This window comes from Sebastes umbrosus, chromosome 20 (genome assembly GCF_015220745.1).
Source record: "Sebastes umbrosus isolate fSebUmb1 chromosome 20, fSebUmb1.pri, whole genome shotgun sequence".
Taxonomy (NCBI): domain Eukaryota; kingdom Metazoa; phylum Chordata; class Actinopteri; order Perciformes; family Sebastidae; genus Sebastes; species Sebastes umbrosus.
The window spans coordinates 25,989,158-26,012,554 of NC_051288.1; the positions used below are offsets into that span (position 1 = coordinate 25,989,158).

At 43.3% G+C, this 23,397-nt stretch overlaps 1 protein-coding gene across 2 annotated transcripts in view; it reads left to right on the plus strand.

Moving 5' to 3' along the window:
• Positions 1 to 23,397, plus strand: part of LOC119478992 (wings apart-like protein homolog) — a 31,586-nt gene that overhangs the window by 1,796 nt on the left and 6,393 nt on the right. The window contains exons 2-13 of one of the 2 annotated variants that reach the window (XM_037754118.1): positions 381 to 889; positions 6,147 to 6,906; positions 8,692 to 9,125; positions 10,177 to 10,301; positions 15,843 to 15,938; positions 16,035 to 16,205; positions 16,666 to 16,802; positions 16,993 to 17,104; positions 18,311 to 18,574; positions 18,958 to 19,069; positions 19,184 to 19,281; positions 19,684 to 19,760. In XM_037754118.1, coding sequence (XP_037610046.1) covers positions 403 to 889; positions 6,147 to 6,906; positions 8,692 to 9,125; positions 10,177 to 10,301; positions 15,843 to 15,938; positions 16,035 to 16,205; positions 16,666 to 16,802; positions 16,993 to 17,104; positions 18,311 to 18,574; positions 18,958 to 19,069; positions 19,184 to 19,281; positions 19,684 to 19,760 — 2,873 coding nt within the window. In that variant the 5' untranslated portion in view covers positions 381 to 402. Of the gene's footprint in view, positions 1 to 380; positions 890 to 6,146; positions 6,907 to 8,691; positions 9,126 to 10,176; positions 10,302 to 15,842; positions 15,939 to 16,031; positions 16,206 to 16,665; positions 16,803 to 16,992; positions 17,105 to 18,310; positions 18,575 to 18,957; positions 19,070 to 19,183; positions 19,282 to 19,683; positions 19,761 to 23,397 lie in introns of both variants that reach the window. The other variant, XM_037754117.1, reaches the window with a different exon arrangement.

Genomic DNA, 23,397 nt, shown 5'->3' on the forward strand with positions numbered 1-23,397 from the left:
AGAAGCATCAAACTGTTAGCTGGTAACTCTCACAGCTGGCTAATGTTACACTTCTTCTGTATTAACCTGATTGTAAATACAGTTTGATGCACAACAGATGCATTACAATAAATGTTGTTGTGCAGAAAATCATGAAGAGGCCGAGCTGTGGACTAAATCATATTAATATATGACTGTCAGTAGTAATGTCAGTTAATCATCTGATCAGTGAGCTGGACTGACACCGTCTACTGCTGCTTAGTTTGGAAAGTTAAATAAAACTAGTTCTTAAGTAAAACTCTAAGGTTAATGTGAGGATTCACATCCATGATGTCAATGAAAGATGCTTTTCTGAACTCTTAAATGATGAACCTTTCTGCTCTCTTGTTTTCCTGTCTTAGAGAATATGACCCAGATGCAACAATGACATCCAGATTTGGTAAAACCTACAGCCGCAAGGGAGGAGAGGGCACGTCCAAGTTTGACGAGGTTCTGTCCACCAAGAGAGGCACCCTTAGTACCAAATGGGGCGACACCAAATACAAGGCCAAGGTGGGCTCCAAGCGTGTCGGTGCGCCCAAGAATGATTCTGTCCTGGAGGTTTACAAGAGACCCCGTCCGTGTGAAGATGGCACGGAGGATCCGTTTGGATTTGATAGCGACGAGGAATCTAAGCCGGTGTCGTCTCGCAGCGGCGCAAAGTCGTCCCCCGCCAAGCCGACCTCCGCAGAGCCTCCACAAGCAGAAAGGCCAGGGATTTCTCTGGACCTGGGGAGCAGGTCCAGCCTCCAGGGGGGATCCCACGCTTTGACATCCGCTCGAGGGGCGTCATGGCTGGCCAATGACAGGAACCAGCCCAGGATGGTGGAGGACACAGCTCGGTTCTTCAACAGCAGCAGTGCTAGCATAGGTAATACACAGAATTTGAAACCTTTAAAGGGACTATTTGTAACTTTCAGAATTGCTTGTTAACAGCGACACCTGTGGCCGTTAATTCAACGAAAGTCAGCGTCAGGCTCGCGCTTGCTCGCTCTAGATAGACATGAATGAGCATCGCTCAAAACAGTGAGGGGACCACACATCAGCTAAAACCACAATATCACTATATTTCAGCTGCTTGGCAGTAATGTTAGGTGACCAGACGAAGGTCTCTCCATGAATCAATGCTGATCCTAGTGTTGGTTTTTCCTGCTTCAGCGCAGGCGGCTCCGCAGCGAGAAACGTTGTCGTGTCCGCCTGCAGCCGGAGGAAACAGGGAACACACCGGCACCCGGTCGGCCACGATAACATTACTCGCTGCAGAGCCCTGTCTCTTCACAAGACACAGAAAACCTCTATTGGTCTGGAGGAGCTGCAGCAGTTATTTCTGCACAAACGTCCACTTTACATTCACTAGATATTCTCAGAGCTGAACTAACTCTTCTGCTGTGTGGAGTGAGCAGGCGTTCACGTCTAGAGGTGGAGCGAGACAGCGAGAACGCATATGCGAGCGCGCATGTGTTCCGACCCGGTACATTTATATGCTTAAAAAGTTACAAACAGTCCCTTTAATCTTGGGTTCTGGACTAGGACTGCATCTGTAGTTGTTCATTATAGATTCATCTGTTCATTCATTAAGTTGCTTAATGACAAAGTAATGATAGTTGTGCATGAGAGGTTACTGGACTCAAAGTTGTGTCTTAGCAGCACAAATTTAATCTTACAGAAAAAAAAACCCTCAAGGATATTCACTTCAGACTTATATATAAAAAGAACAGTGAATGGCTAAGCAAAGTCATTGTGACGGCTGTTGTAGATTTAGTAGAGCAATTTATCAATTGCTGTTTAAGCACATAACAACCCCAGATTTCCTTTTGGAAATAAAATTTTTTTGTATTTATTTAGGACATTAAAATGAAACTGGAAATATTCTTACAGTGTGCTCACACTGTGCGTTCACTGAATGGACTGAAATTTGATGTTCTAAACTTTAGTCAGTTTTTGCATGTCTATCTATATAATGGCATCAATAAAATGCCTCCTTGAATCTATTGATGCCAGCTCTGTCAGGTGTAAAAAGTTAAGCCTCTCTGAACTTGCGCATCACAAGCCCCCCCATTTTAATACGAAAGGGTTTGAAAACAAACGTAGATGGACTGATACGATGGCTCAGTCTGGCGGCATGCCGACGCTCATGTTAACCACACACATTACTTTAGGCACAAAATAAAAATCCTATTTGAGGATAAATCATCACGGCTCTTGCGATGGCATCCAATGGCTCACCGATGTTAACTGAATTCTGGGTCTTTATATGACAAACTCCGTGATATCTACAGACCTAAATGCTCCTGTGGACTTTGCTTTTGTCTCGATGTGAGCCCCTTTAAAGCTAAAGGTCACAAAATGTAGGCATTATCAGAGCACAAATCTGAAGAGTAATGTTGAATGTTGTGCAGCTTTGTGTAAAATCATTTAAGCTTCAAGAGCAATCGAAAAGTGCTTTTGGTGTCTTTTCTTCAGTTTTAGGTTTGAATGATTCCGTTTTTGATCGACAGCATTGGAGAAATCCGTTTTATTGTTTCTCCACTCGCAGCCGGTCGCTGTCAGTGTCGTCACTTTCAGCTCGACTTGCCCTCAGCTTTCCGTGACTGCTGCTGGCCACCTGCCAGAGATGCGAGCCACTCGAACCGACTCCGAACAACAAGCTGTGCCTCAGTGAGCACTCCTGCTCAGAGTGACGTTTCCACAGTGTTAGGACACTGAGCCATATTGAAGGGAAGCCAGCTCAACACTGAAGTTCAACTGAAACACTGCCATGGCGATGTTGACTCAGTAAATATGAGAAAATCCTTGACCAAATACCTCTTTTGATAAAGTATGCCAATATTGTAGAGCTGACTATTGCTACTTTCAGACTGATGTTTATATTCAGGGAATGCTGTTCAATTTTGAACAGAAAATAAAAAGTCTATGCCACTTAATTGTAAATACCACAGAAAAAGTAATTTAAGCTATGTTAGCTATATTATAATTATATATAATCCATTCTAAAAGTGTGCCATGTGAGCTGGTGGCTCATATCCTTCTTTGTCAGACTTTTAATCAATCTACAAAATGTACAAAGATAATTAGGAGAAAAACTTTATTTAAGTTTATTTCATTCTACATTGAATGCTTGTAGTCTGTGGCTCTTATTCTGGAAATATGAGTTTGAGTTTTGTTTTTGGTAAATCTGTATTTGTGTTTCAGAATCTAAAATTGTACATGTAGTTTTGAAGGTAATTTTCTCTGCATTAGTGGACATTCTGAGCGAAACCGCAGGATCGGGATTGAGGCCAATCCGGTATTTTTTGATTGGTTAAAGCCCCGTCCCTTTCCAATGCATCGTCTGTTTGCTTCTCATACGGCAGCTGTCAAAACCACCTCATTGTCCTCCTTTAAACCGCTGTAACCGTTTTCTGACGCACAGTGTTGTGAGTGAGAGAGAAACATGGAGTAAGACAAAAATAAACAGAACCCAGCGGTTGTAGTTAATGATATATGTCGACACGCGTCAGGGAGCCGTGTGAGCAGAGACACTCGACATCGACAGTCGCTTTTCCTCGATCTCAGTGACATTTCTCAGGTGAACAACTGCTCTTACATGCTGCTGCTGGTTTAAAAGGGCTTACTTTACAGTAACACAGTTACAGACAGGCCCACATGGGTATAAACTATTTAATCTGTCATTAAATGGTTATGCCATGAAGGATATATATATTTTTAATGCAGAGAAATTCAGCTTTAAAACAATTATAAATTGCTTGGGATAAATGTGCACTGTGCTGATTTGAACTGTGTTTAAAAAAAAATGTAACTTCAAACTGAGGTGTCACACCCAGTTTCCAATTCAGTTTATCAAGATTCAACACTACAGAGACACTACACCCAGGCATTTAGGTACAGTGTGTCGCTGAAAACAGTTTATTTGAAGCATGTGGCATTGTTAAGGACACGACTTTGGGCTTTTAATATTCAAAGTAGTCAGATTATCAAGGAAGTACTGAGTAACTGATTATGAAAAACACTGTCAGTTGCAGTGAAGAAACGCGGTGGTTATCTGGTCAGAGTACAACGGTTGGAAAAGTTTAAAGGCAGGCAAGTAACGTGGTGATGCTATGATCATCTTTGCAGGCTCCTTAGGTGTCACCCCTGCAGATTATCTGCCAATTTAAACTGAAGGGGGAAGTAATTCACATTAGAAAAAAGTTGTATTTATTGAATTATCTGATATGGTTGGATTGGATTTTCTAAAAGCTTTGAATCACTATTTTATGATCATTTTGTCACTTGTATGAATCATCTGTCATTAATACGAGCAGTGCAGCTAATCTTCTAGCAGGCGGGCCTTGATGTTACCAGCCCCTGCTCCGCCATCTGAACAATCTGAAGAAGAAATTAAAGTCTTATTAATCACCAGTGCATTTTGCAATAATGTCAACACAGCACAAACCCAGGCCTTTTGGTTTCTCAAAATTCAAATTATTAGCTTATCTGAATTTCAGTAGGGTCTGCCCTGATGTCTGTAGCCGTTTTGGAGTATATTTAGGAACAGACGAATTCTCAAAGGAAGGATCCAATATGGAAGCTCATCAGTCCACGACTAAATCATCCCAATCCTCCACTACAGCCGGTGTTTTCAAGACTCGAAAGCCTCTTCCTCTTGTCACCATCCTCTCTGGATATGACAGTTGGCTAAAAGCCAGAAATACAGTACAATGATTGGTGAGGCTTCGCCATCTTAGTCTTGCTAAATTAGTACCAGAGCTTTTTTTGTCAAGACAAAATAAAAAAAACTCTGAATAGAGAAAGAGGGACGTTGAATGCTTTGGGATTGTCCACATTAGCACAACGCGCTGACAGGTCTGCCATCTCCCTTCTCAGCTGTTAGCTGTCTTGAGTAATCGACTGTGTGCATTTACCTATAATGATCAGAGTATTTGGCCTAGGCAAATACTCCCCCCCCCCGGTTGAGCTGATGCTTTGGAGCAGTTGACACAAATGCCCTCCGGAGTTTTTATTTCTCGTACAGTGGAAACCTCTTATAGTGAGCAAGTCTGTCCTGTTCAAATTGATCACTATAAGCGGATGATTATTATAAGCGATTTGTTTTTTATTTATTTATCATGCAGATTACCATTGAATTGACATTTGTATATTTATTAGGGCTGTCAAAGTTAACACGTTAACTCAACAATTTAAGTGGACTACTTGATTCCTATAAGTGAATTATTTAAACAGCTGGGATGATTATGTCCCAAACGTTTTGATCACTATAAGCGGTTTCCACTGTACAGTATGTGAGATACGGTCTGAAGAGAGTGAAATGGCCTACTTTCTAGTTTTGCTACGCTTCAACAACACATTCTTTAAAACAACCCACAGCTCTTTTACAGAGCAGATACAGATATTCTTTGATGTTACACTGTGAAGCAATTTCCTGTGTTTGCTCAGAGTAACGAGTCCGGTATTGTCACCCGTTTGTTATCAGTGACGGCAGAAATGGCCACGGGGTGCTAATATCCAGAGTGTGTGTGTGTGTGTGTTGTCCTGGCAAGTGGGTCCAAACCCTTTTGATTTTCTTGAAGACATAGACCAGCTGGCAAATGAGTGTTTGACGTGTTCCAGCTGTGTGTGTGTGTGTGTGTGCCCTGTTTTCAGTGTGTAAAGGTGCTTTTTAAAAATGATGCAATCTTTCTGCACATCATCGTTCTGCTGAGCATTTTGGGAAGTTAACCTGAAGCAACTTGTGGGCACAGTGTTGTTGTACCGGATAGTATTCTGTAGGTTGCAACTTGGCACTATTTAGTTTGAATAAATGCAGCTGGTTGCATATTCTAAATGCCTTTTCCTCTCTTAAGGATTACATTGTCTGTCCTTTTGTTTATCATATTGTAGGTGTTTTTATCTATTTTCTGACATTTTATAGACAAAACAATTAATCAGTTAATCGAAAAAGATGAATCGATAATGAAAATAAGCATTAGAAGCAGTCCTAGTGGATATTAATTTACCTGTAAATATTACAAACTAGAAATAGTTATTAGTTATTATTAAGCTAACTTAACTTAAAAACATGCAGATATTTGAAGCCACCAGTTTATGACATTTTTGTTGATTCTGAGTCTGTTTTCCTATTTCCATAGGGAAGTCCCAGCAGAGTTCCTCCTTGTCAGAGAACCAGCACAGCTACTCGTGGTACCAAAATGCTTCTGAGAGCGATAAGAAGCCCCTGGCGCAGACCACCACCCTGAAGACCGGGTCCAAGGCAGAGTCAACCTACGACTCCTGGGATGCCATCATGGGTCTCCGTCCGCCCTCGCCCAGCCAGGAACCTCGCAACCCGGCCCCCACGCTCTCCTGGGCTACAGCGGGCATCACCGTGGGCAGATCTGACCTGGGGCAGATTCGGCATGAGAAGCCCCCCTGCCCCCCACGGCTCCACAGCCTCAGCGAGAGCGAGGACCTAGGGGGGGGTGACTCTGACTTCCTAGTCGAGACGTCAGACTACTCCCAGACTTCCTCCTCCTCATCACTTGTTAGAAACTCGAACTGTCGGACGTACAGGAGGCCGAACAAACAGGGCCCTGGCAAAGCCTCGGACTCCAGCGGCTTTCCCAGCACTGTTGTTGGCACAGATCTTCCCAAATCCACATCTGAAGGCAGTAATAAGACAACAGGTGGTGGAGGGGGAGGGGGACGGGGACGGGGCAGGACGAGGGACTTCACTGTGCTGCACCCCTCTTCCGTGTCGATGTGTAACGTCACCATCCAGGACCGAGGAGTGGAGGAGTATAGTACCGATGCAGCGCCCTCTAGTGGTAGCAGTAGTGCCGGGTCCGGCAGCACGACGGAGCTGGGAGAGCCGGGTTGGCAGCGGAAGAAGACGGAACAACAAAACATAAGGTAAAACAACACACGGTGGAGGGATGGGCTTTTAAGTGAACAAAAATGTTGCTTTAAGTAAATTAACTAGCAACAAGTGAGACAAGTGTGTGCGGGACACATTTATTTTTTTGAATGAAAGTGATATAAGCATTGTGTGTGTACCAACACCAAACCTTTATCAGTCTATTAGGTCTAAGTTTAATTTGACTGTGTCCATCTTTAGTAGATTCATAAACCCACAGAACTTCTCCCACTTCTACTGGAGGTTCAGAGTTTCCAAAGATACCAAAAAGGGTAAACAGGGGGGAACCTAAACATCACGGTAGAATCATTCTAGGTTAAACCAGATTTCATCCTGTCTGGGCAAAAAGTGCTGGTACCTGGCTATTTGAAGAAGGCAAACGACATTCAAGGTTTCTTACTGTCTGATTTCAAATGAAAAGGGATCAGTCAGTAAAGGAAAAAAGGCTTGAACAGGTTTTGTATAAAGGCAAAGAGTATAGAAGCAAAGAGATGAAACTCTGGTGCTCTTTTGACAACAGCCTCTAGATGGCGCTGAGGTAGCGCTGCCGCCATTTTGGACTGAAAACACCAATGAGTCTGTGGCCATGGATGTATAAAGAGATGTCTGTAAATCAGAGGATCATTTATTATTTTGAGGTAAATCATTTTCCCAGTAAGAACACTTAAATAGCCCTCATTTAAATCATTACTTCCAATAGTTGTAAAATTAACTAATAGCTGAATCCAGAGTTATTTTCCTTGGCATAATGAACATGCATCAGACCCACGGGAAGTCTGTGTGGATTTTTCTGACTTCCATTTATATCCATCGCTCACTTTATGCTCCTCTGGGAAATGGCCAGGCAAAAAAGTTTAATAAATAAGTAAATAGTTATAATAGTATGCATGTTTATAATGTGTTTAGTTGTTCAACCCAGGCCATTTCAGTAGAGACATTAAATATGACAATAGAATAAAAATAATTTAGTTTTTCTTTTGTACGGTACTTTGTATTCGGAAGTTTTACTGGCATCCGGTAGTCGCTTTCAGTCCAAAATGGCGGTAGCGTAGCTCTGCTGCTGGGCGCTGATGTTGCAATGGAACGACCAATTGGCTTTCACTTATCAATATACATTCTTTGATAAAAGTGTGTGTCTGCTCACAGACACACTGACAGTTCATCATTCTGCAAAACATGTTTTTTGAGCTTTTCATTTCATGCATGTTGCGTCATGTTTTCATCTCTGTGAGGTTCCAGGTAAAAGCAGTGTTTCATTTTGGCCTCTTTTCAGTGTTCAAACCTCCACTCACACTCAGTCCTTTGACATATCTAGCTGTTATGCTTAATCCCATTTTTTTTGCTAAGAATAATAAATACACAGTAATTGTATTTAGGTGAGACAAAGTGAGACTATCCCCTACTGTCACAGGATGGCTCCTGATGTTTTTAAAAAATGCTACAAGAAACTAAATTCAAGATGAAAGCTTGCTTTCATTACCTGGATTGATTAACAGATTTGTTTCCTCAACAGGGAAGAGTCTTGTGAAAGTGTTAATTAAAATTTGTCAGGTTGCTTTTTAATGTCAGTTAATGTTGAACACATTTTAATGAAGCCTGAAGTTGGAAACTACTAATGCACTCGACAGGTTTAAATACTCCCTGCAGGATGCCACCTGAGTGCATCATTTTAAAAATGGATTCTTATTCATTCCTTTGGAATTCATAAACAAGCTTTGTCTGTTTCATGATTGCAGGATGTAAACAGTGTTTTTCTTGATGTGTACCTGTCCTCGCCTCAGGTCCAAACCAACCCAGACAAAGTCAAAGAAGGACAGTAAGCTGAACATGTTCGGTTTCGAAGACGCAGACGCCAATCAGGAGGCGAACAGCGCAGACAACACAGACGGCGGATCTCGTTACAAGATCCAATACTTCGGCTTTGATGACATGAGCGACAGCGACGGAGCAGATGATGACGATGATGGCGCTAAAGAGAGTAGGAGGGCCAAGAAGGCGGCGGCTGTGGCGGTGGCGGCGGCAGCGGCTGCGGCCGCCGAGAGAGCTCAGATGCTTACCATGGAAGAAACAATGGCCGACGAGCCGCCTGATCCCTTCGAGACTCTGGAGAGGCTGCAGAGGCTGGAGAGTCTGGAGAGGCTGGAGAGGCTGGACAGACCGCCAGCCAAGGAGAACAAGAAGAACTCTGAGAGGCAGGAAAGCAGGATACGAGCAGGTTAAAACATTCTCACTCTTTCAATGAAACATCTTTGTGCATTACTGCACAATGTAACTTAAAGGGATAGTTTGGGTGTTTTGAATTGGGGCTGTATCAGGTACTTCTCCATAGTCAGTGTATTACCTACAGTAAATGGAGTTTTGAGAAACAGACAGGAGTACCAGCACAGGAGCAAAGCAATGTACTGCTGTGGACGGATTTTAGACACCTAAATTAATCAGTATCAGTTTAAGTGTACGCTATATTGAGAATATTTTTACCGCTTTACTTTTCTGTCAAACAGCCCTGAAGCCGTTATCTATGTTCTCTTCAAAGCCACCAGACTCCTTTGACAGTAATAAAAACAGTAATTTTACCTGCAGAACACCGGGGTTGCTGGTCTGCCGCTGCCTCCATCGGTTAGCTTGTTTGTGTTATTGTGTGACTTTGGTGTTTTAAAGGGTTAATTCAGATACTTTTTTTGTCAATGGAGTCTGGTGGTTTTGAAGGGAGCATAGATGACAGCTTCAGTTCCCCGTCGGAAAGGGCGGCGAGGTAAAGCAGTACATTGCTTTGCTCCCGTGCCGGTACTCCTGTCTGTTGCTCCAAACTCCATCTACTGTAGGTAATACACTGATTATGGAGGAGTAGCTCATACAACCCCACTTCAAAACATCCAAACCATCCCTTTAACGAGCAGGGAGTTTGGTTTGTGTAACAGGGCTGCATTTCTGATCGATTATGATAGAGAAGACTAAAGGTCATTTGCTTTGTGTAATGTTGATATGTAAACACAAACACAGAGCGCCCACACCATCACTAACATACAGTACTTTGTTTTTACCCCCATACCAGCATACACTATGAACCCATCCTCTCACACACACAGCAACACTAACAAACCATGTCTCCTTCTTTGTCTCATCTGAGCTCATCCTCAGAAGCCAATTTTGTTCTAATTTTGTTCCAGAAAATGGGACCAATAATCGTAAATGTGTAGTTAAAGATTCCCACTCATCCTGACTAAATGTGAAGTGTTGGTAACGGTGTCTGTATGATTTGTCTGCAGACGTCATGGACTTCTCAGAGGAAGGCCTCAGAGTGGTGGCCGGGGCTCCCAGGAGGCCGCCTCAGGGCAAACAGGCCGACAAGAACCCAGACACCTTCCGGAGGATCTTCAGCGCACACAAGAAGGTCAGACACAACGCCAACGTTCACCCACATCACTGCCAGGTCACATGAAGGCTCACAAGTTTCATGTTACACCCTCTGAGTCTTTGTAATGTCACTTGTTAGAATCTCTGGATCTGCTGTGAATATGCAGGCCAGGATGTCAAAATATAATGCACGCATCCCATGAAGAGAGCCAAACCAACAATAATATTAGGGGTGGGAAAAAAAATCGATTCACCTTACAATTTTGAAGTCTATTTTTAATGCCAGAATCGATATAGTTGCTTCATTTGAGTCTATGTGGAGGTATATGGAAGTTACCGCTTTTATTGTTGTAGTCTGAGTGACGTGACGTCATATCCGTTCCGTATCCGTCAACCAAAACAAACCTCAGCGAGCGAGAAAGGATGGAAACACTTTGGGTTTCACACATTGACAGGAAAAGCAGAGCTAGACATCACGGCTAAAGCTGCATGCTAACTCTGTCACGGACAGGAAATCGTAGTCACAATAAATCATAATATCGAATCGCAATACTTGTAGAATCGCAATACTTAAAAATCACAATACATATCAAATCAGCACCCGAATATCGTGATAATATTGAATCGGGAGATAGGTGTATCGGTGCACTGGGTGTAAAAGCTCACATCTGTGTGTTCAAACATGCAGTAAGTATTTAGTGGATGGAAACAAAATGCAACAGCAGGATTTGGTTAAAACATTGGACTTGAGTTCTGTCATCTGACTGAAACATGACGAGTCTCTGCATTTCACTTTTGACTTTTAAAGATAAGAATCTGGGTCATTCTATGCGTGTGAAGCACTTGGTGAAATATTTGAAACCTCAACTGTAAAACCTTCCCTCGTTGCATTTCAAGAAGAGATCTGCATGTACCTATGGGGACGGGACTGCACACCTACGCCCAGTATGACTCAGTACTGTGTGTGTTTGTGTGTGTGTGTGTGTGTGTGTGGGCAGAGCAGAGGACTTGGGCTCTGGTTTATTCATGGCTGGACGAGGAGAAGGGATTGAGTCGTCTTTGAACATCTCTGAACTACTTCTCTTTTATTTATCAGCGTGCTAATGGCCTGTCACTCCCCGGCTCTCAGACTGGGCTGACTGGATATCAGACTCTATTGATTTCATAAGAGCCCTGTGTGTCTTTTTATAGAAGAGATCAATGTCATCTATCCAGACCAGCAGAAACACAAGTCTTAAGTAACTCACATTTACTGTATATGAATCAGACAATGATTCAGGTAGGAAACATGACAGCGTTTCATACTTTAGGTTATTTTGTGCACGGATCCCACTGCAATTAAAGCCTTACATCAGGTGCAAAACTTGGATAGAATTGATAATTAGATTTTAGTCTTGTTATGCCGTCAGTGTGATGTTAATTAGATCGGTGCAGCAGTTTCTTTATTTTGTCTTAACGAGCTCTGCAAGGCCTCTTCATCACAGCTGCCGGTTAAATGTGCTCTTTTTTTTAGTTTGCAGCATTTTAACTTTGTTGGTAAAAGTGTTGCACGACTGTGGCTGTAATTAGCAAGACTAATTTCTAAATTTAAATTGGTTTCGTAAATGGGGATCAGGATTAGCTGGAACATAGTAACTCCGACACGAGCCGCTGCCTCTGGTGTTTATATTACAGTTTGCATATTATTTATGTTTATTATTTCTCCAAATTGTGCGTACTCCTTTCATCAGGGGGAAAGTCGGATACAGCCTGGAAAAACACAGGAAGGCATTTAGGAAAGTAATAACTTCCACTCAACTAAGCAGTCAAACAGAAAAAAACATTTTAACAGTTCAGTATTTCCCATTAATTACCTAGACTGTGGCCGTCTAATTTGTCTCGCCACAGTTTCATAATGAACCAGAAATACTTTTACACTTCTCAGTGGGGGGAGTCCACGCAGTCTGCCCGGGGGGGATTAAACTCAGCGGGTCAGGAACGGACGCTCCGTACGGGAGGATCCCTGGCGCTGGCTGGAACCTCGCCGGGCGCAATCCCCCCCATTGCGGTGCACCACGACCGGCTCTAGGTCGGCTTGGAAAGGTGAAGGTGCAGCGAGCTTTACAGCACCCATCATCTGGACCTCTCCGCTTCCCAAGGCCATGGACTTAGTGCTTGCTGCGCCCTCTTTCCCTGCAGAGAGGGACGGGGCCCCCTGACAGTTGGCAACCCACTCAATCTATCTTGAAACAAGGACCCCGTCTCTTTACTCGTGTGACTTTTTTGCAGAGTCATGACCATTCATATCTAGATCTAGCCTCTTGATTTTGCTCTCAAAGCCCCAGATTGATGCATTTTTAGTGGATTTAATGCACACAATTTTCTCCCGGGGAGCCACACTGACGTTTAAATAACATTTAGTCTTAAGAAGCACCCGTGTAAAGCTAAGGTCACACTACACGACTTTCAAAGTCGTCAGATCTCAGTACTGCTCACTCTACACAACTTGCTGTCTTGTAATCAGGAGTCTTGAAGTCGTTGTGGTTTTCACACTACATGACAGACCGGAGACAGGAGGTCACACTACAAGATCTTTCACCAGGAGGAATCCCAGATGAGGTCTCCACACTATCACTAAAACACACGCGAGACACATGTAAATGACGTGATACCATACACGAGACACACTGCTGATATTGTTGTTAGCACGTGTGTTCACAAAATAGCCTGTTTCCACACTCTTTTTTTTTTTTTACTATTATTCCTGTTGGTGCAACTGTTGGATCCCCTCAACCCATGTCTCGCGCTCTCATTGGCTGTAGCTCGTGGCCGGAGTCCACGACAGGCCCAGATATTTAGCATGCTAGATATCTGTCTGTGAGGCATTGGCGAACGTCGGCGACCCTCTCAGCTCACGTCTTTGAGCAGCTCACACATGATGCTCGAGCGTTGATGTGCGGGCGGCGAGCCAATGGCGACTTGCCTCTGATCTGGGGCTTTTGTCGGGGAGCGGAAAATCAGGGCTAAAATCGTGTAGTGTGAACTAAGCATTAGCAAACTGTGTTTCATGCTCTCTAGTCGTGTCGTCAGAAGTAATAGAGGCAGAGATAACTTTGTTGGGAAGTTTTCTCTCAGCACCTGCAGGGAACTTTTGAAGTGCAGAATGTAAAGTTAATTCCTCTGCATCTGCCCATGTAAGAGTATTAACAGGCACACCGCCCATAGGATGATAATGTACTTAATGTACTCTCTCTTGTTCTCCAGTTTCATGTCCTGACTCACAATAACTTTCCTCCCTCTCAGTTGAATAATGTGCTCTCCTCTCTGTCTCCATCACTTCCTCTTGACCACTTCGTCTTTACTTTCTACCTCCCCGAATAATGTTCTCTGCCTCACCCCCCCCTCCTTTCTTGTTCTAATATACTTTCTAACACTGGCTCCATCTTCAGTTAACATAATTGAGAGCGAGAGCCGAGTTGAGCTCATTATAAAAACAATAGCTCTTCTGAAGTGACCGTCCTACGGAGGAGTTGTCAAAACTCTGCCTCAATTACAGTAAACTGCGTGTCGGCGGCCGGCGTCGGCGGAGCCAGAGTGCTGTTAGGTTGTTCCGCCGAGGACGCTGGGAGATATTAGATTTTACCATAATGACGGCGCGTAGATGGACTCATCCATATTTAGGAGATGGTTTATTTAGGGAAAGTTTTTATGGGACGAGCAGTGATTACATCCATAACAATGACCCTCTCCAGAGCTCCAGTGTGGCTCTTTTCACAATATTATAGGCCACTAATTTGTGATAACCTGCCCAGGGACTATAGATGAAAATGAGCTCATAGCTAGCACATTTACATCGAGCTGGAGACGGAAATGTTGATTAATGTGCACTGTCCCCGGGTAAATAAATAAAGACGTTTTTTTTTTTTTGGCATCCTACAAGGAAACGACTGTTGAATATTCATCTATCATGTTTTTTTATTTATTTATTTGCCAATCCAAGCCCTCATGTTAGTGATTGGACAAAATCAGACCTGTATCACTTTTCGGGGGCAATATGTTTACTTCTTTTGTTTAATATGAATCTTTTATTCCATGTACCGATCACTGACAACATTTTGTCCAAAGAAAACACAATCAGTTAGGAGTGTTGTAGTGGAGTGTGTTTTCTTCCAACCAGCAGTTTATCAAAAAGCAGTTGATAGATAATTGGATTGATGAGCAAAACTGATAACTGAATGGGAAAGTTTTCTCAAGTTTGTGCCGTGGACTGTGACCAATGAGAAGTCAGTTTTCTGTTAAAGCTCACCCCGCAATGCCAAAACAGTACGTCTTTTTTTTTTTCGGGTCACAGCGGGAACACGGCCTCGCTCGCCCACCTTCCTCTTTCACTCTCATCTCTCCCATGCTGCTTAGCGGCAGGTGGGCGGGGCGGGTGGGGTAGGTGTCCGTCTGTGTCATTCAGATTACTGTAGGAGGCTTTTAATTCGGTGTGTTGATGTTCCAGCACAGCAAAGCTCATCCCCAAACTCCTCTTTTGTCTCTGCTTATTAACCCTGTGGTGCAGAATCCCCCCCACACCTCCCCTCAGTACTCTGCTCTTTAGCCAATTCTCTCTTTTCTTTCTCTCCGTCCTGCCCTTCCCTCCTTTGTTTTTCATTATGAATGCCCCGGCAACCGCCAACTTCAGGTTTGGCAAAAATATATAAAGAGGACGGGAGACGAGCCAAGGATGAGGGTGGATGGATGGTGGTGTGGAGGGTGGTTGTGTTTTTTTGAAGTGTCCTGCTGTTTGATCAGTGCTGGCTGACTCTCACCAGTTTAATATGCATCCAGTTATCCTGTTTTCTTTCACCTCTTTCTGATTTTTCCTTCTCTTTCTTCTCTTCCTCCTCTCTGCATCTGTTTTCTGTTTTTTTTGTTCATCTGTGCTCTTATCTTTCTTGTCAAGTTCATGAGAAATTGCTGAAAATGCTGTGAGTGAGATTATGAAATGAAGTGTGTTGTAATGTGGACTAGAGTTGGGTCGATTTCTGGTTTTGCCGGTCTGGTCCAGTGTACGAGCTTAAACCGGTTTGCTTTTAAGCCAACCTGTTGAACCAACATTACGACACGTTCTGGCTAATTAAAAAGTAGCCGACATCAGCAACAGGTGCCGACGGCATCACGGCGCTAAATCCAGCTTGTACTGCATAAGCAATATGACAACGTGATTAACATAACGTTATGTTAGGTTATAAATGGACTGAGGGGGGGAAGAGGCTCATGTTGTGTTTGTTTACTAGAAAGTTCATATGTTATTTGGAATTATTCTAAAAGAAAACTAAAACTGTGCCCATATGGCAACATTTTGGATTTGAAGCCGACGTAAGAGGTGAGCCGAAAAACAGACGAGGCAACACTTCAGGAAAAAAAGTCATGGCTGCTTCTTCTTCTTTAGTGTTTATCGGCGGTTGGCAAACCAGCTTAGGGGAGTATTACCACCACCAAGTGGACTGGAACTGCTCCACTCTCATTCATATTAAACTCTTAAATGACCCCACCAGTGGGCTTCCTGTATCAGCGATGTTATATCTGTCTGTTGTGTGTGTTCATGTTACAGTCTCCCACCAAAGCTGTGTACAACGCCAGACACTGGGCGCTGGAGAGAGAAGAGGAGCCCCCTCCAACTTTCGTGTCACGATCACAGACGGCTCCTGTAAGTTTTCAGTGCTCGGTATTACGACCAAAAAAAAAGTATTCATGTTCCATATGCAGCCCTATTTATATCATAAAATGTGTTTTTTTTTAGCAGGTGCCCGTCTCAGCGGGAGGATCCAGTAAGGAGCCCTCCGATGCTCAGAAGGACGACGGCCTTTTTAAGGCTCCTCCCCCTCCTCCCAAGGTCACCAAGTTTGTCACCCTCCCCACAGATCTGTACCAGGACACCGTCACTGCACTCAAATGCCGCAAAGAGCACAAGGAGGTACAAGCTATTATTTCACTAAAACCATATGACTCCTTTTCATACTTGGCTACCGATCTGCTGCTGTGAAGTAAACGGTTGAAGAGGCATTTGGCACTCGTCCATCCTGTAATGTATGACACTAGTGGACAACAAGGTTGGTTTGAATTTAACCTTGAGTGCAGTGTTTGATTGCATTTTTATTTATTAATAGTAATAAATAAAGTAATTTAACCTGCAAAGTGGAATTGCTTGTCGCTTAAAACAGAATTGGACAAAATTGAACTTAAGTAAAAGCGTATTAAGGCATCCTGATGTCATTGAAATGTCTCTGGTTCAAATTTAACCAGACCTTTGTTACATGTCGTCCTCTCTCCCACATTCCCCGTCACTCTTTAGTAACTACTATGAAAGTAATTGAAAAAAAGAAGGTATTTTTTAGACATATTCCACTCGTTCACCTCGCCCCTGTGTTTTCCAGTTGTATACAGTCGTCCAGCATGTGAAGCACTTCAACGACGTGGTGGAGTTTGGAGAAAACCAGGAGTTTACTGATGACTTTGAGTATCTGGCTACTGGTCTGAAGAGTGGACAACCTCTCAACACACGCTGCCTTAGGTAAGAACCCGCTGGCATGAAGCGCACCCTTCCCATGCACTGCTGCTGTGGTCAACATCTGGCTGGTCACGTTTGTTACTTTTATACATTTAGCTTAGTTAAACTTCTCCTCTAAAGTTGTTAAATAACATAAATATCAAGATATTCTTTTCACCATTTGCTGACGTTTTGTGCATCTGTGTTTCTCCAGTGTGATCAGCCTGGCTACACGCTGTGCCATGCCCAGCTTCAGGATGCACCTCAGGGCCAGAGGGAAGGTGGCTCAGGTCTTCAAAACACTCATTGACGCCCCCCAACACCCGGTAAGGATCAGTCCGTACAGATAAGACAAACACACCTCCGGTTCACTCTCTACAGTAATGACTGGGGAACAACAAGAGCAGAAATAATGGCAGTATTATTATTTTTTTCACTAAATCAATCATGACCATTTAACTAGTTTGATTATTTTGTCATCTTGAGTTGAGAAAATCAGTTAAAGGCTTAAACGTATTGGAGATTAGTAGACGTAGAGCTGAGGGGAAGTTCAGTTCAGAAGCCTCAATATGTTAATATAAACCATCGATAGCGCTCGTGGCTCAGGGAAGAGAGAGCGGGTCGTCCTTCAATCACAAGGTTGGCGTTTCAATCCCTGTCTTTTCCTGCCCTCATGTCAAAGTGTCCTTGAACGAGACACTGAACCCCAAGTTGCTGCCGGATGCTTTACAGCAGCTCACTGCTCCTAATGCTGAGGATGGGTTAAACGCAGAGGTCGGATTTTAATGTGATGATTAAAAAAAAGTTTAAGATACTGGTGTTTTAATAAAGTAGTTAATAAAGAGTGTGAGTGGATGTCTGGCATAAGACATTGTTAGAAATTCTATCCTTAAATGTTACAAAGCTGTTGAAATTCAGCATTATCTCAGAGAATCTGGTATGAGAAATGTAAATTTTCTTTTTTTTAAAAGTGGATTTATGTAACTACATTGTAACAGGGATGTCATGAGAACCAATACTTCGGTACCAAGTTGATGCCAAAATTCTGAAAACGTGACGGTGCTCGTTTTTCTACAGTACTGTAGGTACCGTCGGGGCTCGAGACCAACGGCGTCCCATCGTAAAGGGCGCAGAAAATGGGAGAGCTAGTTAACTTTAACAGAGGTTGCATTGAGTTGCATTATGATGCGTTCAAGCCCTATTCAGTAAAAAGTATTGAGTATTGGGTGAAGGTAAATTCTAACTTTATCATGATGTGTTCGAATGTAATCTTGTAAAATTAAGTTTTTGGTGAGAAACTTGAATAAATCTAGTTGTTTGAAGGAGATGTTTTCACAGCAAATTAAAATAGATAATAGAGAGGGAATTATGACCTGTTTAACTTCCTAAAAATATCCTAAAAGGAGCTCTAAGTGTTTTGCTTTTGTTCACCGTGAAATCAAATTTCACTGGTATTGGTTTCGACTAATACATTTCTGGTAGCGTTAAATCCCTTCGTTGTAATGAATTCATCCTCCCTCTCATCTGTGCAGAACCTGGCTCTGTGTACGGCGTCTCTGATGTACATCCTCAGTAGAGACCGGTTGAACATGGATCTGGACCGGTCGTGTCTGGACCTGATGATCCGGCTGTTGGAGCTGGACCAGGACCAGGGCAGCGGGCCCGCGATGGAGACGGAGACGGGGACGGACCCCAGCACTCAGTTCAGCGCCAGAGAAATCGCCAAGATGAAGGAGAAGATCAGGAAGCTCTGCGACACCGTGCACAACAAGCACCTGGACCTCCAGAACATAACGGTACTGAACAGATCCTACTTTATGCCGTCGTTTGTGATTATTCATCACACCGGAGCATTTTAATTTCACAATGTACTCGGTGTTTCCTGCAGAACTGTTGGGCCTTGAAACTGCATTTAGAGCGTCACACCTCTCCACTGAAGCCTCTGACTAATGATATTCTTTCAGCAGCTCTTCAGTCAGGGTGACTCACAGCCACCCACATGTGTCAAGATATTTCTGTCTTTTGTGATGTAAAACCTCTACAGTATCAGGTTTTGGTGTCAGTCTCTTCCAATCAAAGAGGGAAGGTGTCTATAGAGACTGAGATGTTGAATAGTGTGAACTGATCAGGCAGTTTAGATTTGAGCTGACTCCTTTTTGTCCCTCCTCTCTCCCTGCAGACGGGTCATTTAGCCATGGAGACGTTACTGTCTCTGACTTCGAAGCGAGCGGGGGACTGGTTCAAAGAGGAGCTACGGCTACTGGGAGGACTGGACCACATAGTAGATAAAGGTATTAAAGATATTATAAAGGATTTGTATCGACTCAAAATAACAGAAAAACACAATGCATGTGGTTTCTCATTCTGTCTCCCTGTTTTTATTTTTTTTATTTCTCCCTCCACAGTGAAGGAGTGTGTTGATAACTTGAACCAGGAGGCCGAGAAGGAGAAGATGGTGTCGTCTCTGTGGGGAGCTGAGCGGTGCTTACGGGTGTTGGAGAGTGTAAGTGCGACACAGATTATAGAATTATAAAACCAGATCAGGGTTGTGTATAGGTCCAGATTTAGTAGGCACTACTGTCAGACTCTATCATATCTTTTCAAATCTGTGTAACTGAGATGTGATTGGAACCAACAGGATCCAAGAACAAATAGTTTCACTTTTAAATCACCAAAAAACTCTGATATAAACTAGACTTTCCACGGTAGTTGGTGTTACCAGTGGACCCAAACCTGCAACAACTAACACGATAACATGCTGGAGACATGGCCTTCTAAAGACCTGGTGGCACTTCACAGCAGCTAGAGAGAAGTTAAAATCTCAAAATGAAATGTAAATGTGTATTTCATGTTGATAATTTAAGGTTTAGAGGAGCAAAAAAAGTAATTGTCTTTGTGTATGCAGGTGACGGTCCACAACCCAGAGAACCAGGGCTACTTGATCGCCTACAAAGACTCATCACTCATCATCTCCTCTGCAAAGTAAGCAACACACATATATACACAGTCTTGACCTCTGACCCCGGAGATGTCACTAATGTCTCTCAACCTTGTCACTGCATGTCTCAAAGTGTTCGGCTCCAGTCAGATAGGATTCAGTATGATTTGATATCGTCAGATATGATCAACACTGCTGCTGGTAATCTTGAAGCTGTTCTCTTTCCTCTTCTTCATCTTGTCATGTCTTCGCTGGAGGACGTTTAGTGCCCCGTGATGGTCCAAATGTGTTTTTAAGAACATTTTGAGAACATGCTGAACACTGACTGCAGATTATAAATATAAATATAGATTCCTTCCTTCAGAAGCCCAGATTGACTCAGCTGTACAGATGTAGTGTGTGTGTGTGTGTGTGTGTGTGTGTGTGTGTGTGTGTGTGTGTGTGTGTGTGTGTGTGTGTGTGTGTGTGTGTGTGTGTGTGTACCAGTCTGACTCTGTATGCTTGATGGTTAATGTGCGTATCATTATCAGGGTTTTGTTGTTCAATTTCCTGATCGTGACATCCTGTCAGTCACAGCGCTGACCTTTGCCCTCTGACATCAGCAGAAAGAAAGAGAGAGAGTAGTCCACTGTGGAAATGACCTGGTGCCCCCCCCTCTTAATCGTCCCCGGGTCGACGATGGTCTCGAGCCCCTGATCCCGATGCCTGATCCCGAAGTCTCGGTTCTCATGACATCGTGACATTTAGTTGTTTTATAATATGAATATCGGCCTCATAAATACAGTATCGGTGCCGAGTTCCTTTACCTCCTCACTCCTCCTCCACCCTCCGTGTGACCGGACCTTCGCCCCCTACAGAAGGAAGGGGGTGGGGGGGTGGTGACGATGAGGATAATGGGTCAACAAAGAGCTGCTGTTTCAGTGGGTGACACAGGCCTCAGTCTGAGCATTCAGCTGTCCTCTCTGTTAACTCGATTAACCCCCGAAACCACAGGGTGAGCTGGAGAGCGAGCACTGCCGCCTAAACTCTACACACACACTGAAGCTGTGTATTCATGTAGCGTTTGCTTGAATTGAGTTTCTTCCTCTATCATTTACTCTTTTCCTCCTCCTCTTTTCCTTTCTCTCTGCTGTTTCCTCCTCTTTGTTACCGTACACGCTGCTCTTATTGTTTCAACCCAAACTCACCCGTCTGCCTCTCGGACTGTTTCAGCTGTCAGCAGGACTAATTCAATAAGCAGCACACATCTGCGTCTGAGTAGGAAAACTTTTCTTGACAGACGCAATAATATGTTAAAGGATTCTTCTGGTTTATTGCAACGAAGGCCTTACTTTTGTATTTCCCTATCTTATTGCTGTTCAATATTACGATTTATTGCAATTTTTGTTAACTTTTTTAGCACTAGACCATGGGAACAAGTTGAATCATACACTTCTAGGGACTTTTACTTTGGAAAATATCTAAATGAATCCAGTAAAAATCAGTCAGAGATGTCCTGAAGTCAAATATATCAGTCATTATCAGGAATTATTTATTATCCAGCAACCCAAAAATCAAAGAATAAAGACATTTCCCTCACAGATTAGTGCTATTTTCTTTTTAATTTATAAGGGACATGTAATGTTTTATACTTCTGGTGAATATAATCCATCAGTCTTATTTCCATAGATGTATTTTGTATATAAAGTTCCCTTTAACACCTTATTTTGAAAACCTAGACGTAGTCCCACGTGTCTACTTCCTCTAACTTCTCCAAGGTGGTCTCTAGCTCTCCCGTCAGCTCCGTTCTCTTTATCCATCCATGGTCAGCTCCATCGGGGCCGTTTCAATGCAGAGAACACAAATGTCAGTATCTGGGTGCTCTACAGTCGTAGCGTCGGCCCATTTGACCACGGAGATGAGAGCGACGGCCGGCTCGACCGCAACGTTACCGCGATGCGATAACGTTTCCTGTCCGTGACAGAGTTAGCGTCTAGCTTTAGCTCTGTTCTGTCTAGCTCTGCTTTTCCTGTCAATGTGTGAAACCCAAAGTGTTTCCATCCTCTACTGGATGTGTAGTGTTTACCACGCTGGATTGAACATGTGAGGGTGCAGGTCGTATCCACACTGACCCTCCAACGTTTTCTACTTCCTCGTTTCGGCTCGCTGTCGTTTGTTTTAGTTGACGGATACGGAACGGATATGATGTCTCTCTTGCGCACTTCAGTCCCAAAAAAAAAGTGTCTTTCCTTTTAGTTTTCCTGTCCGTCCTCTCTTAACTCTTACTTTGTCACATCCTGTCTGACCATCGCCCTCCACAGGCCACATTAACTCTTTACCAACACCCCTCTTTCCTCTTTGTCTTCCTTCCTCTCCCTCTGTTCTGGTGTTCAGACTCTGGGTTCTGCTGTCTGTTCAGCCACCGCCGTCATTAGATTTAATCTAGTTATGTACATCAGGCGGCTGACCTGCTTCACCCCTCCTCCTGCTGCTGCAGCCGGCCGCTGACTGTTTGTGTGTGTTTCTCTGAATGCTGCTCTGTTTAATGATGGAATAGAAAAGGAAAGAGGAGAGTCGAGTTGAGATGCATCCAGATATGACATCTGGATGTGAACGAGTGAATATAAAATAATTCTTATTTATCTTCTGATAAGAAAATAGTGTTATATAATAGTGTTGTTCTTATTGCGAGTATATTTATTTACAGCAGTGATCCTCAAAGTGGGGTCTGTGGCACTCTGTCAGGAGATCCGCCAAGTCATTTACTATCATTTAATGAATTTATTGAATGAATTGTGCATTTAAAAGTGCTTATCTACAGACGTGGACCATTTGCGCCAATAAGACAAGCATATTGTGTCCATTACTCCCACCCATGTTAGCTTTGGCCCAGTAGAAACTCTGATATGATTGTGAGTGGGACACATCATGTCACTCTTTCATGAATCAATCACCGTTCCTGCTTTGAGTCATTCCATATGGTCAAGTGACGCTAAGCCCAAACTAGCTACGACATTGATGCGTTGTGTCTTCAGGTGCCGACGAACAAAAGCCATGAAGCCGGCCAAGCTAAAGCAACATCTGATTCCAAAGCACCCAGAATGTCAGGGCAAAACAAAGTTGTATTCACATGATTCACATTGAAATGTGTTTCTGTTTGTCACCATGAAACTGATCTGAAGTATTTAGGTTGAAAAGTTTTAGACTACCAATAGTTCCAATGGCATCTAAGAGTAGAAATGGCAGTAGGCTTAGCATAACGCTGAATCAATGTTACGGTTAAGAGGGTGTCCTTGGAAAACTTTTCACCTGCAAGGGGTCCCTTTACAGCATTTAGATACCCGATGAAGGTGTATGATGAAGGTTATATCTGGTAGACTGATAAGGCTTTTTTCCCATATCCCATATCACCGGCCACTTCATTAGGTACACCTTGCTAGTACCGGGTGGTCTTCTGCTGCTTCAAGGTTGGACGTGTTGTGCGTTCAGAGATGGTATTCTGCATACCTTGGTTGTAACGAGTGGTTATTTGAGTTACTGTTGCCTTTCTATCATCTCCAACCACTCTGCCCATTCTCCTCTGACCTCTGACATCAACAAGGCATTTCCGTCCACACAACCCCCGCTCACTGGATATGTTCTCTTGTTGGGACCATTCTCTGTAAACCCTAGAGATGGTTGTGCGTGAAAATCCCAGTAGAT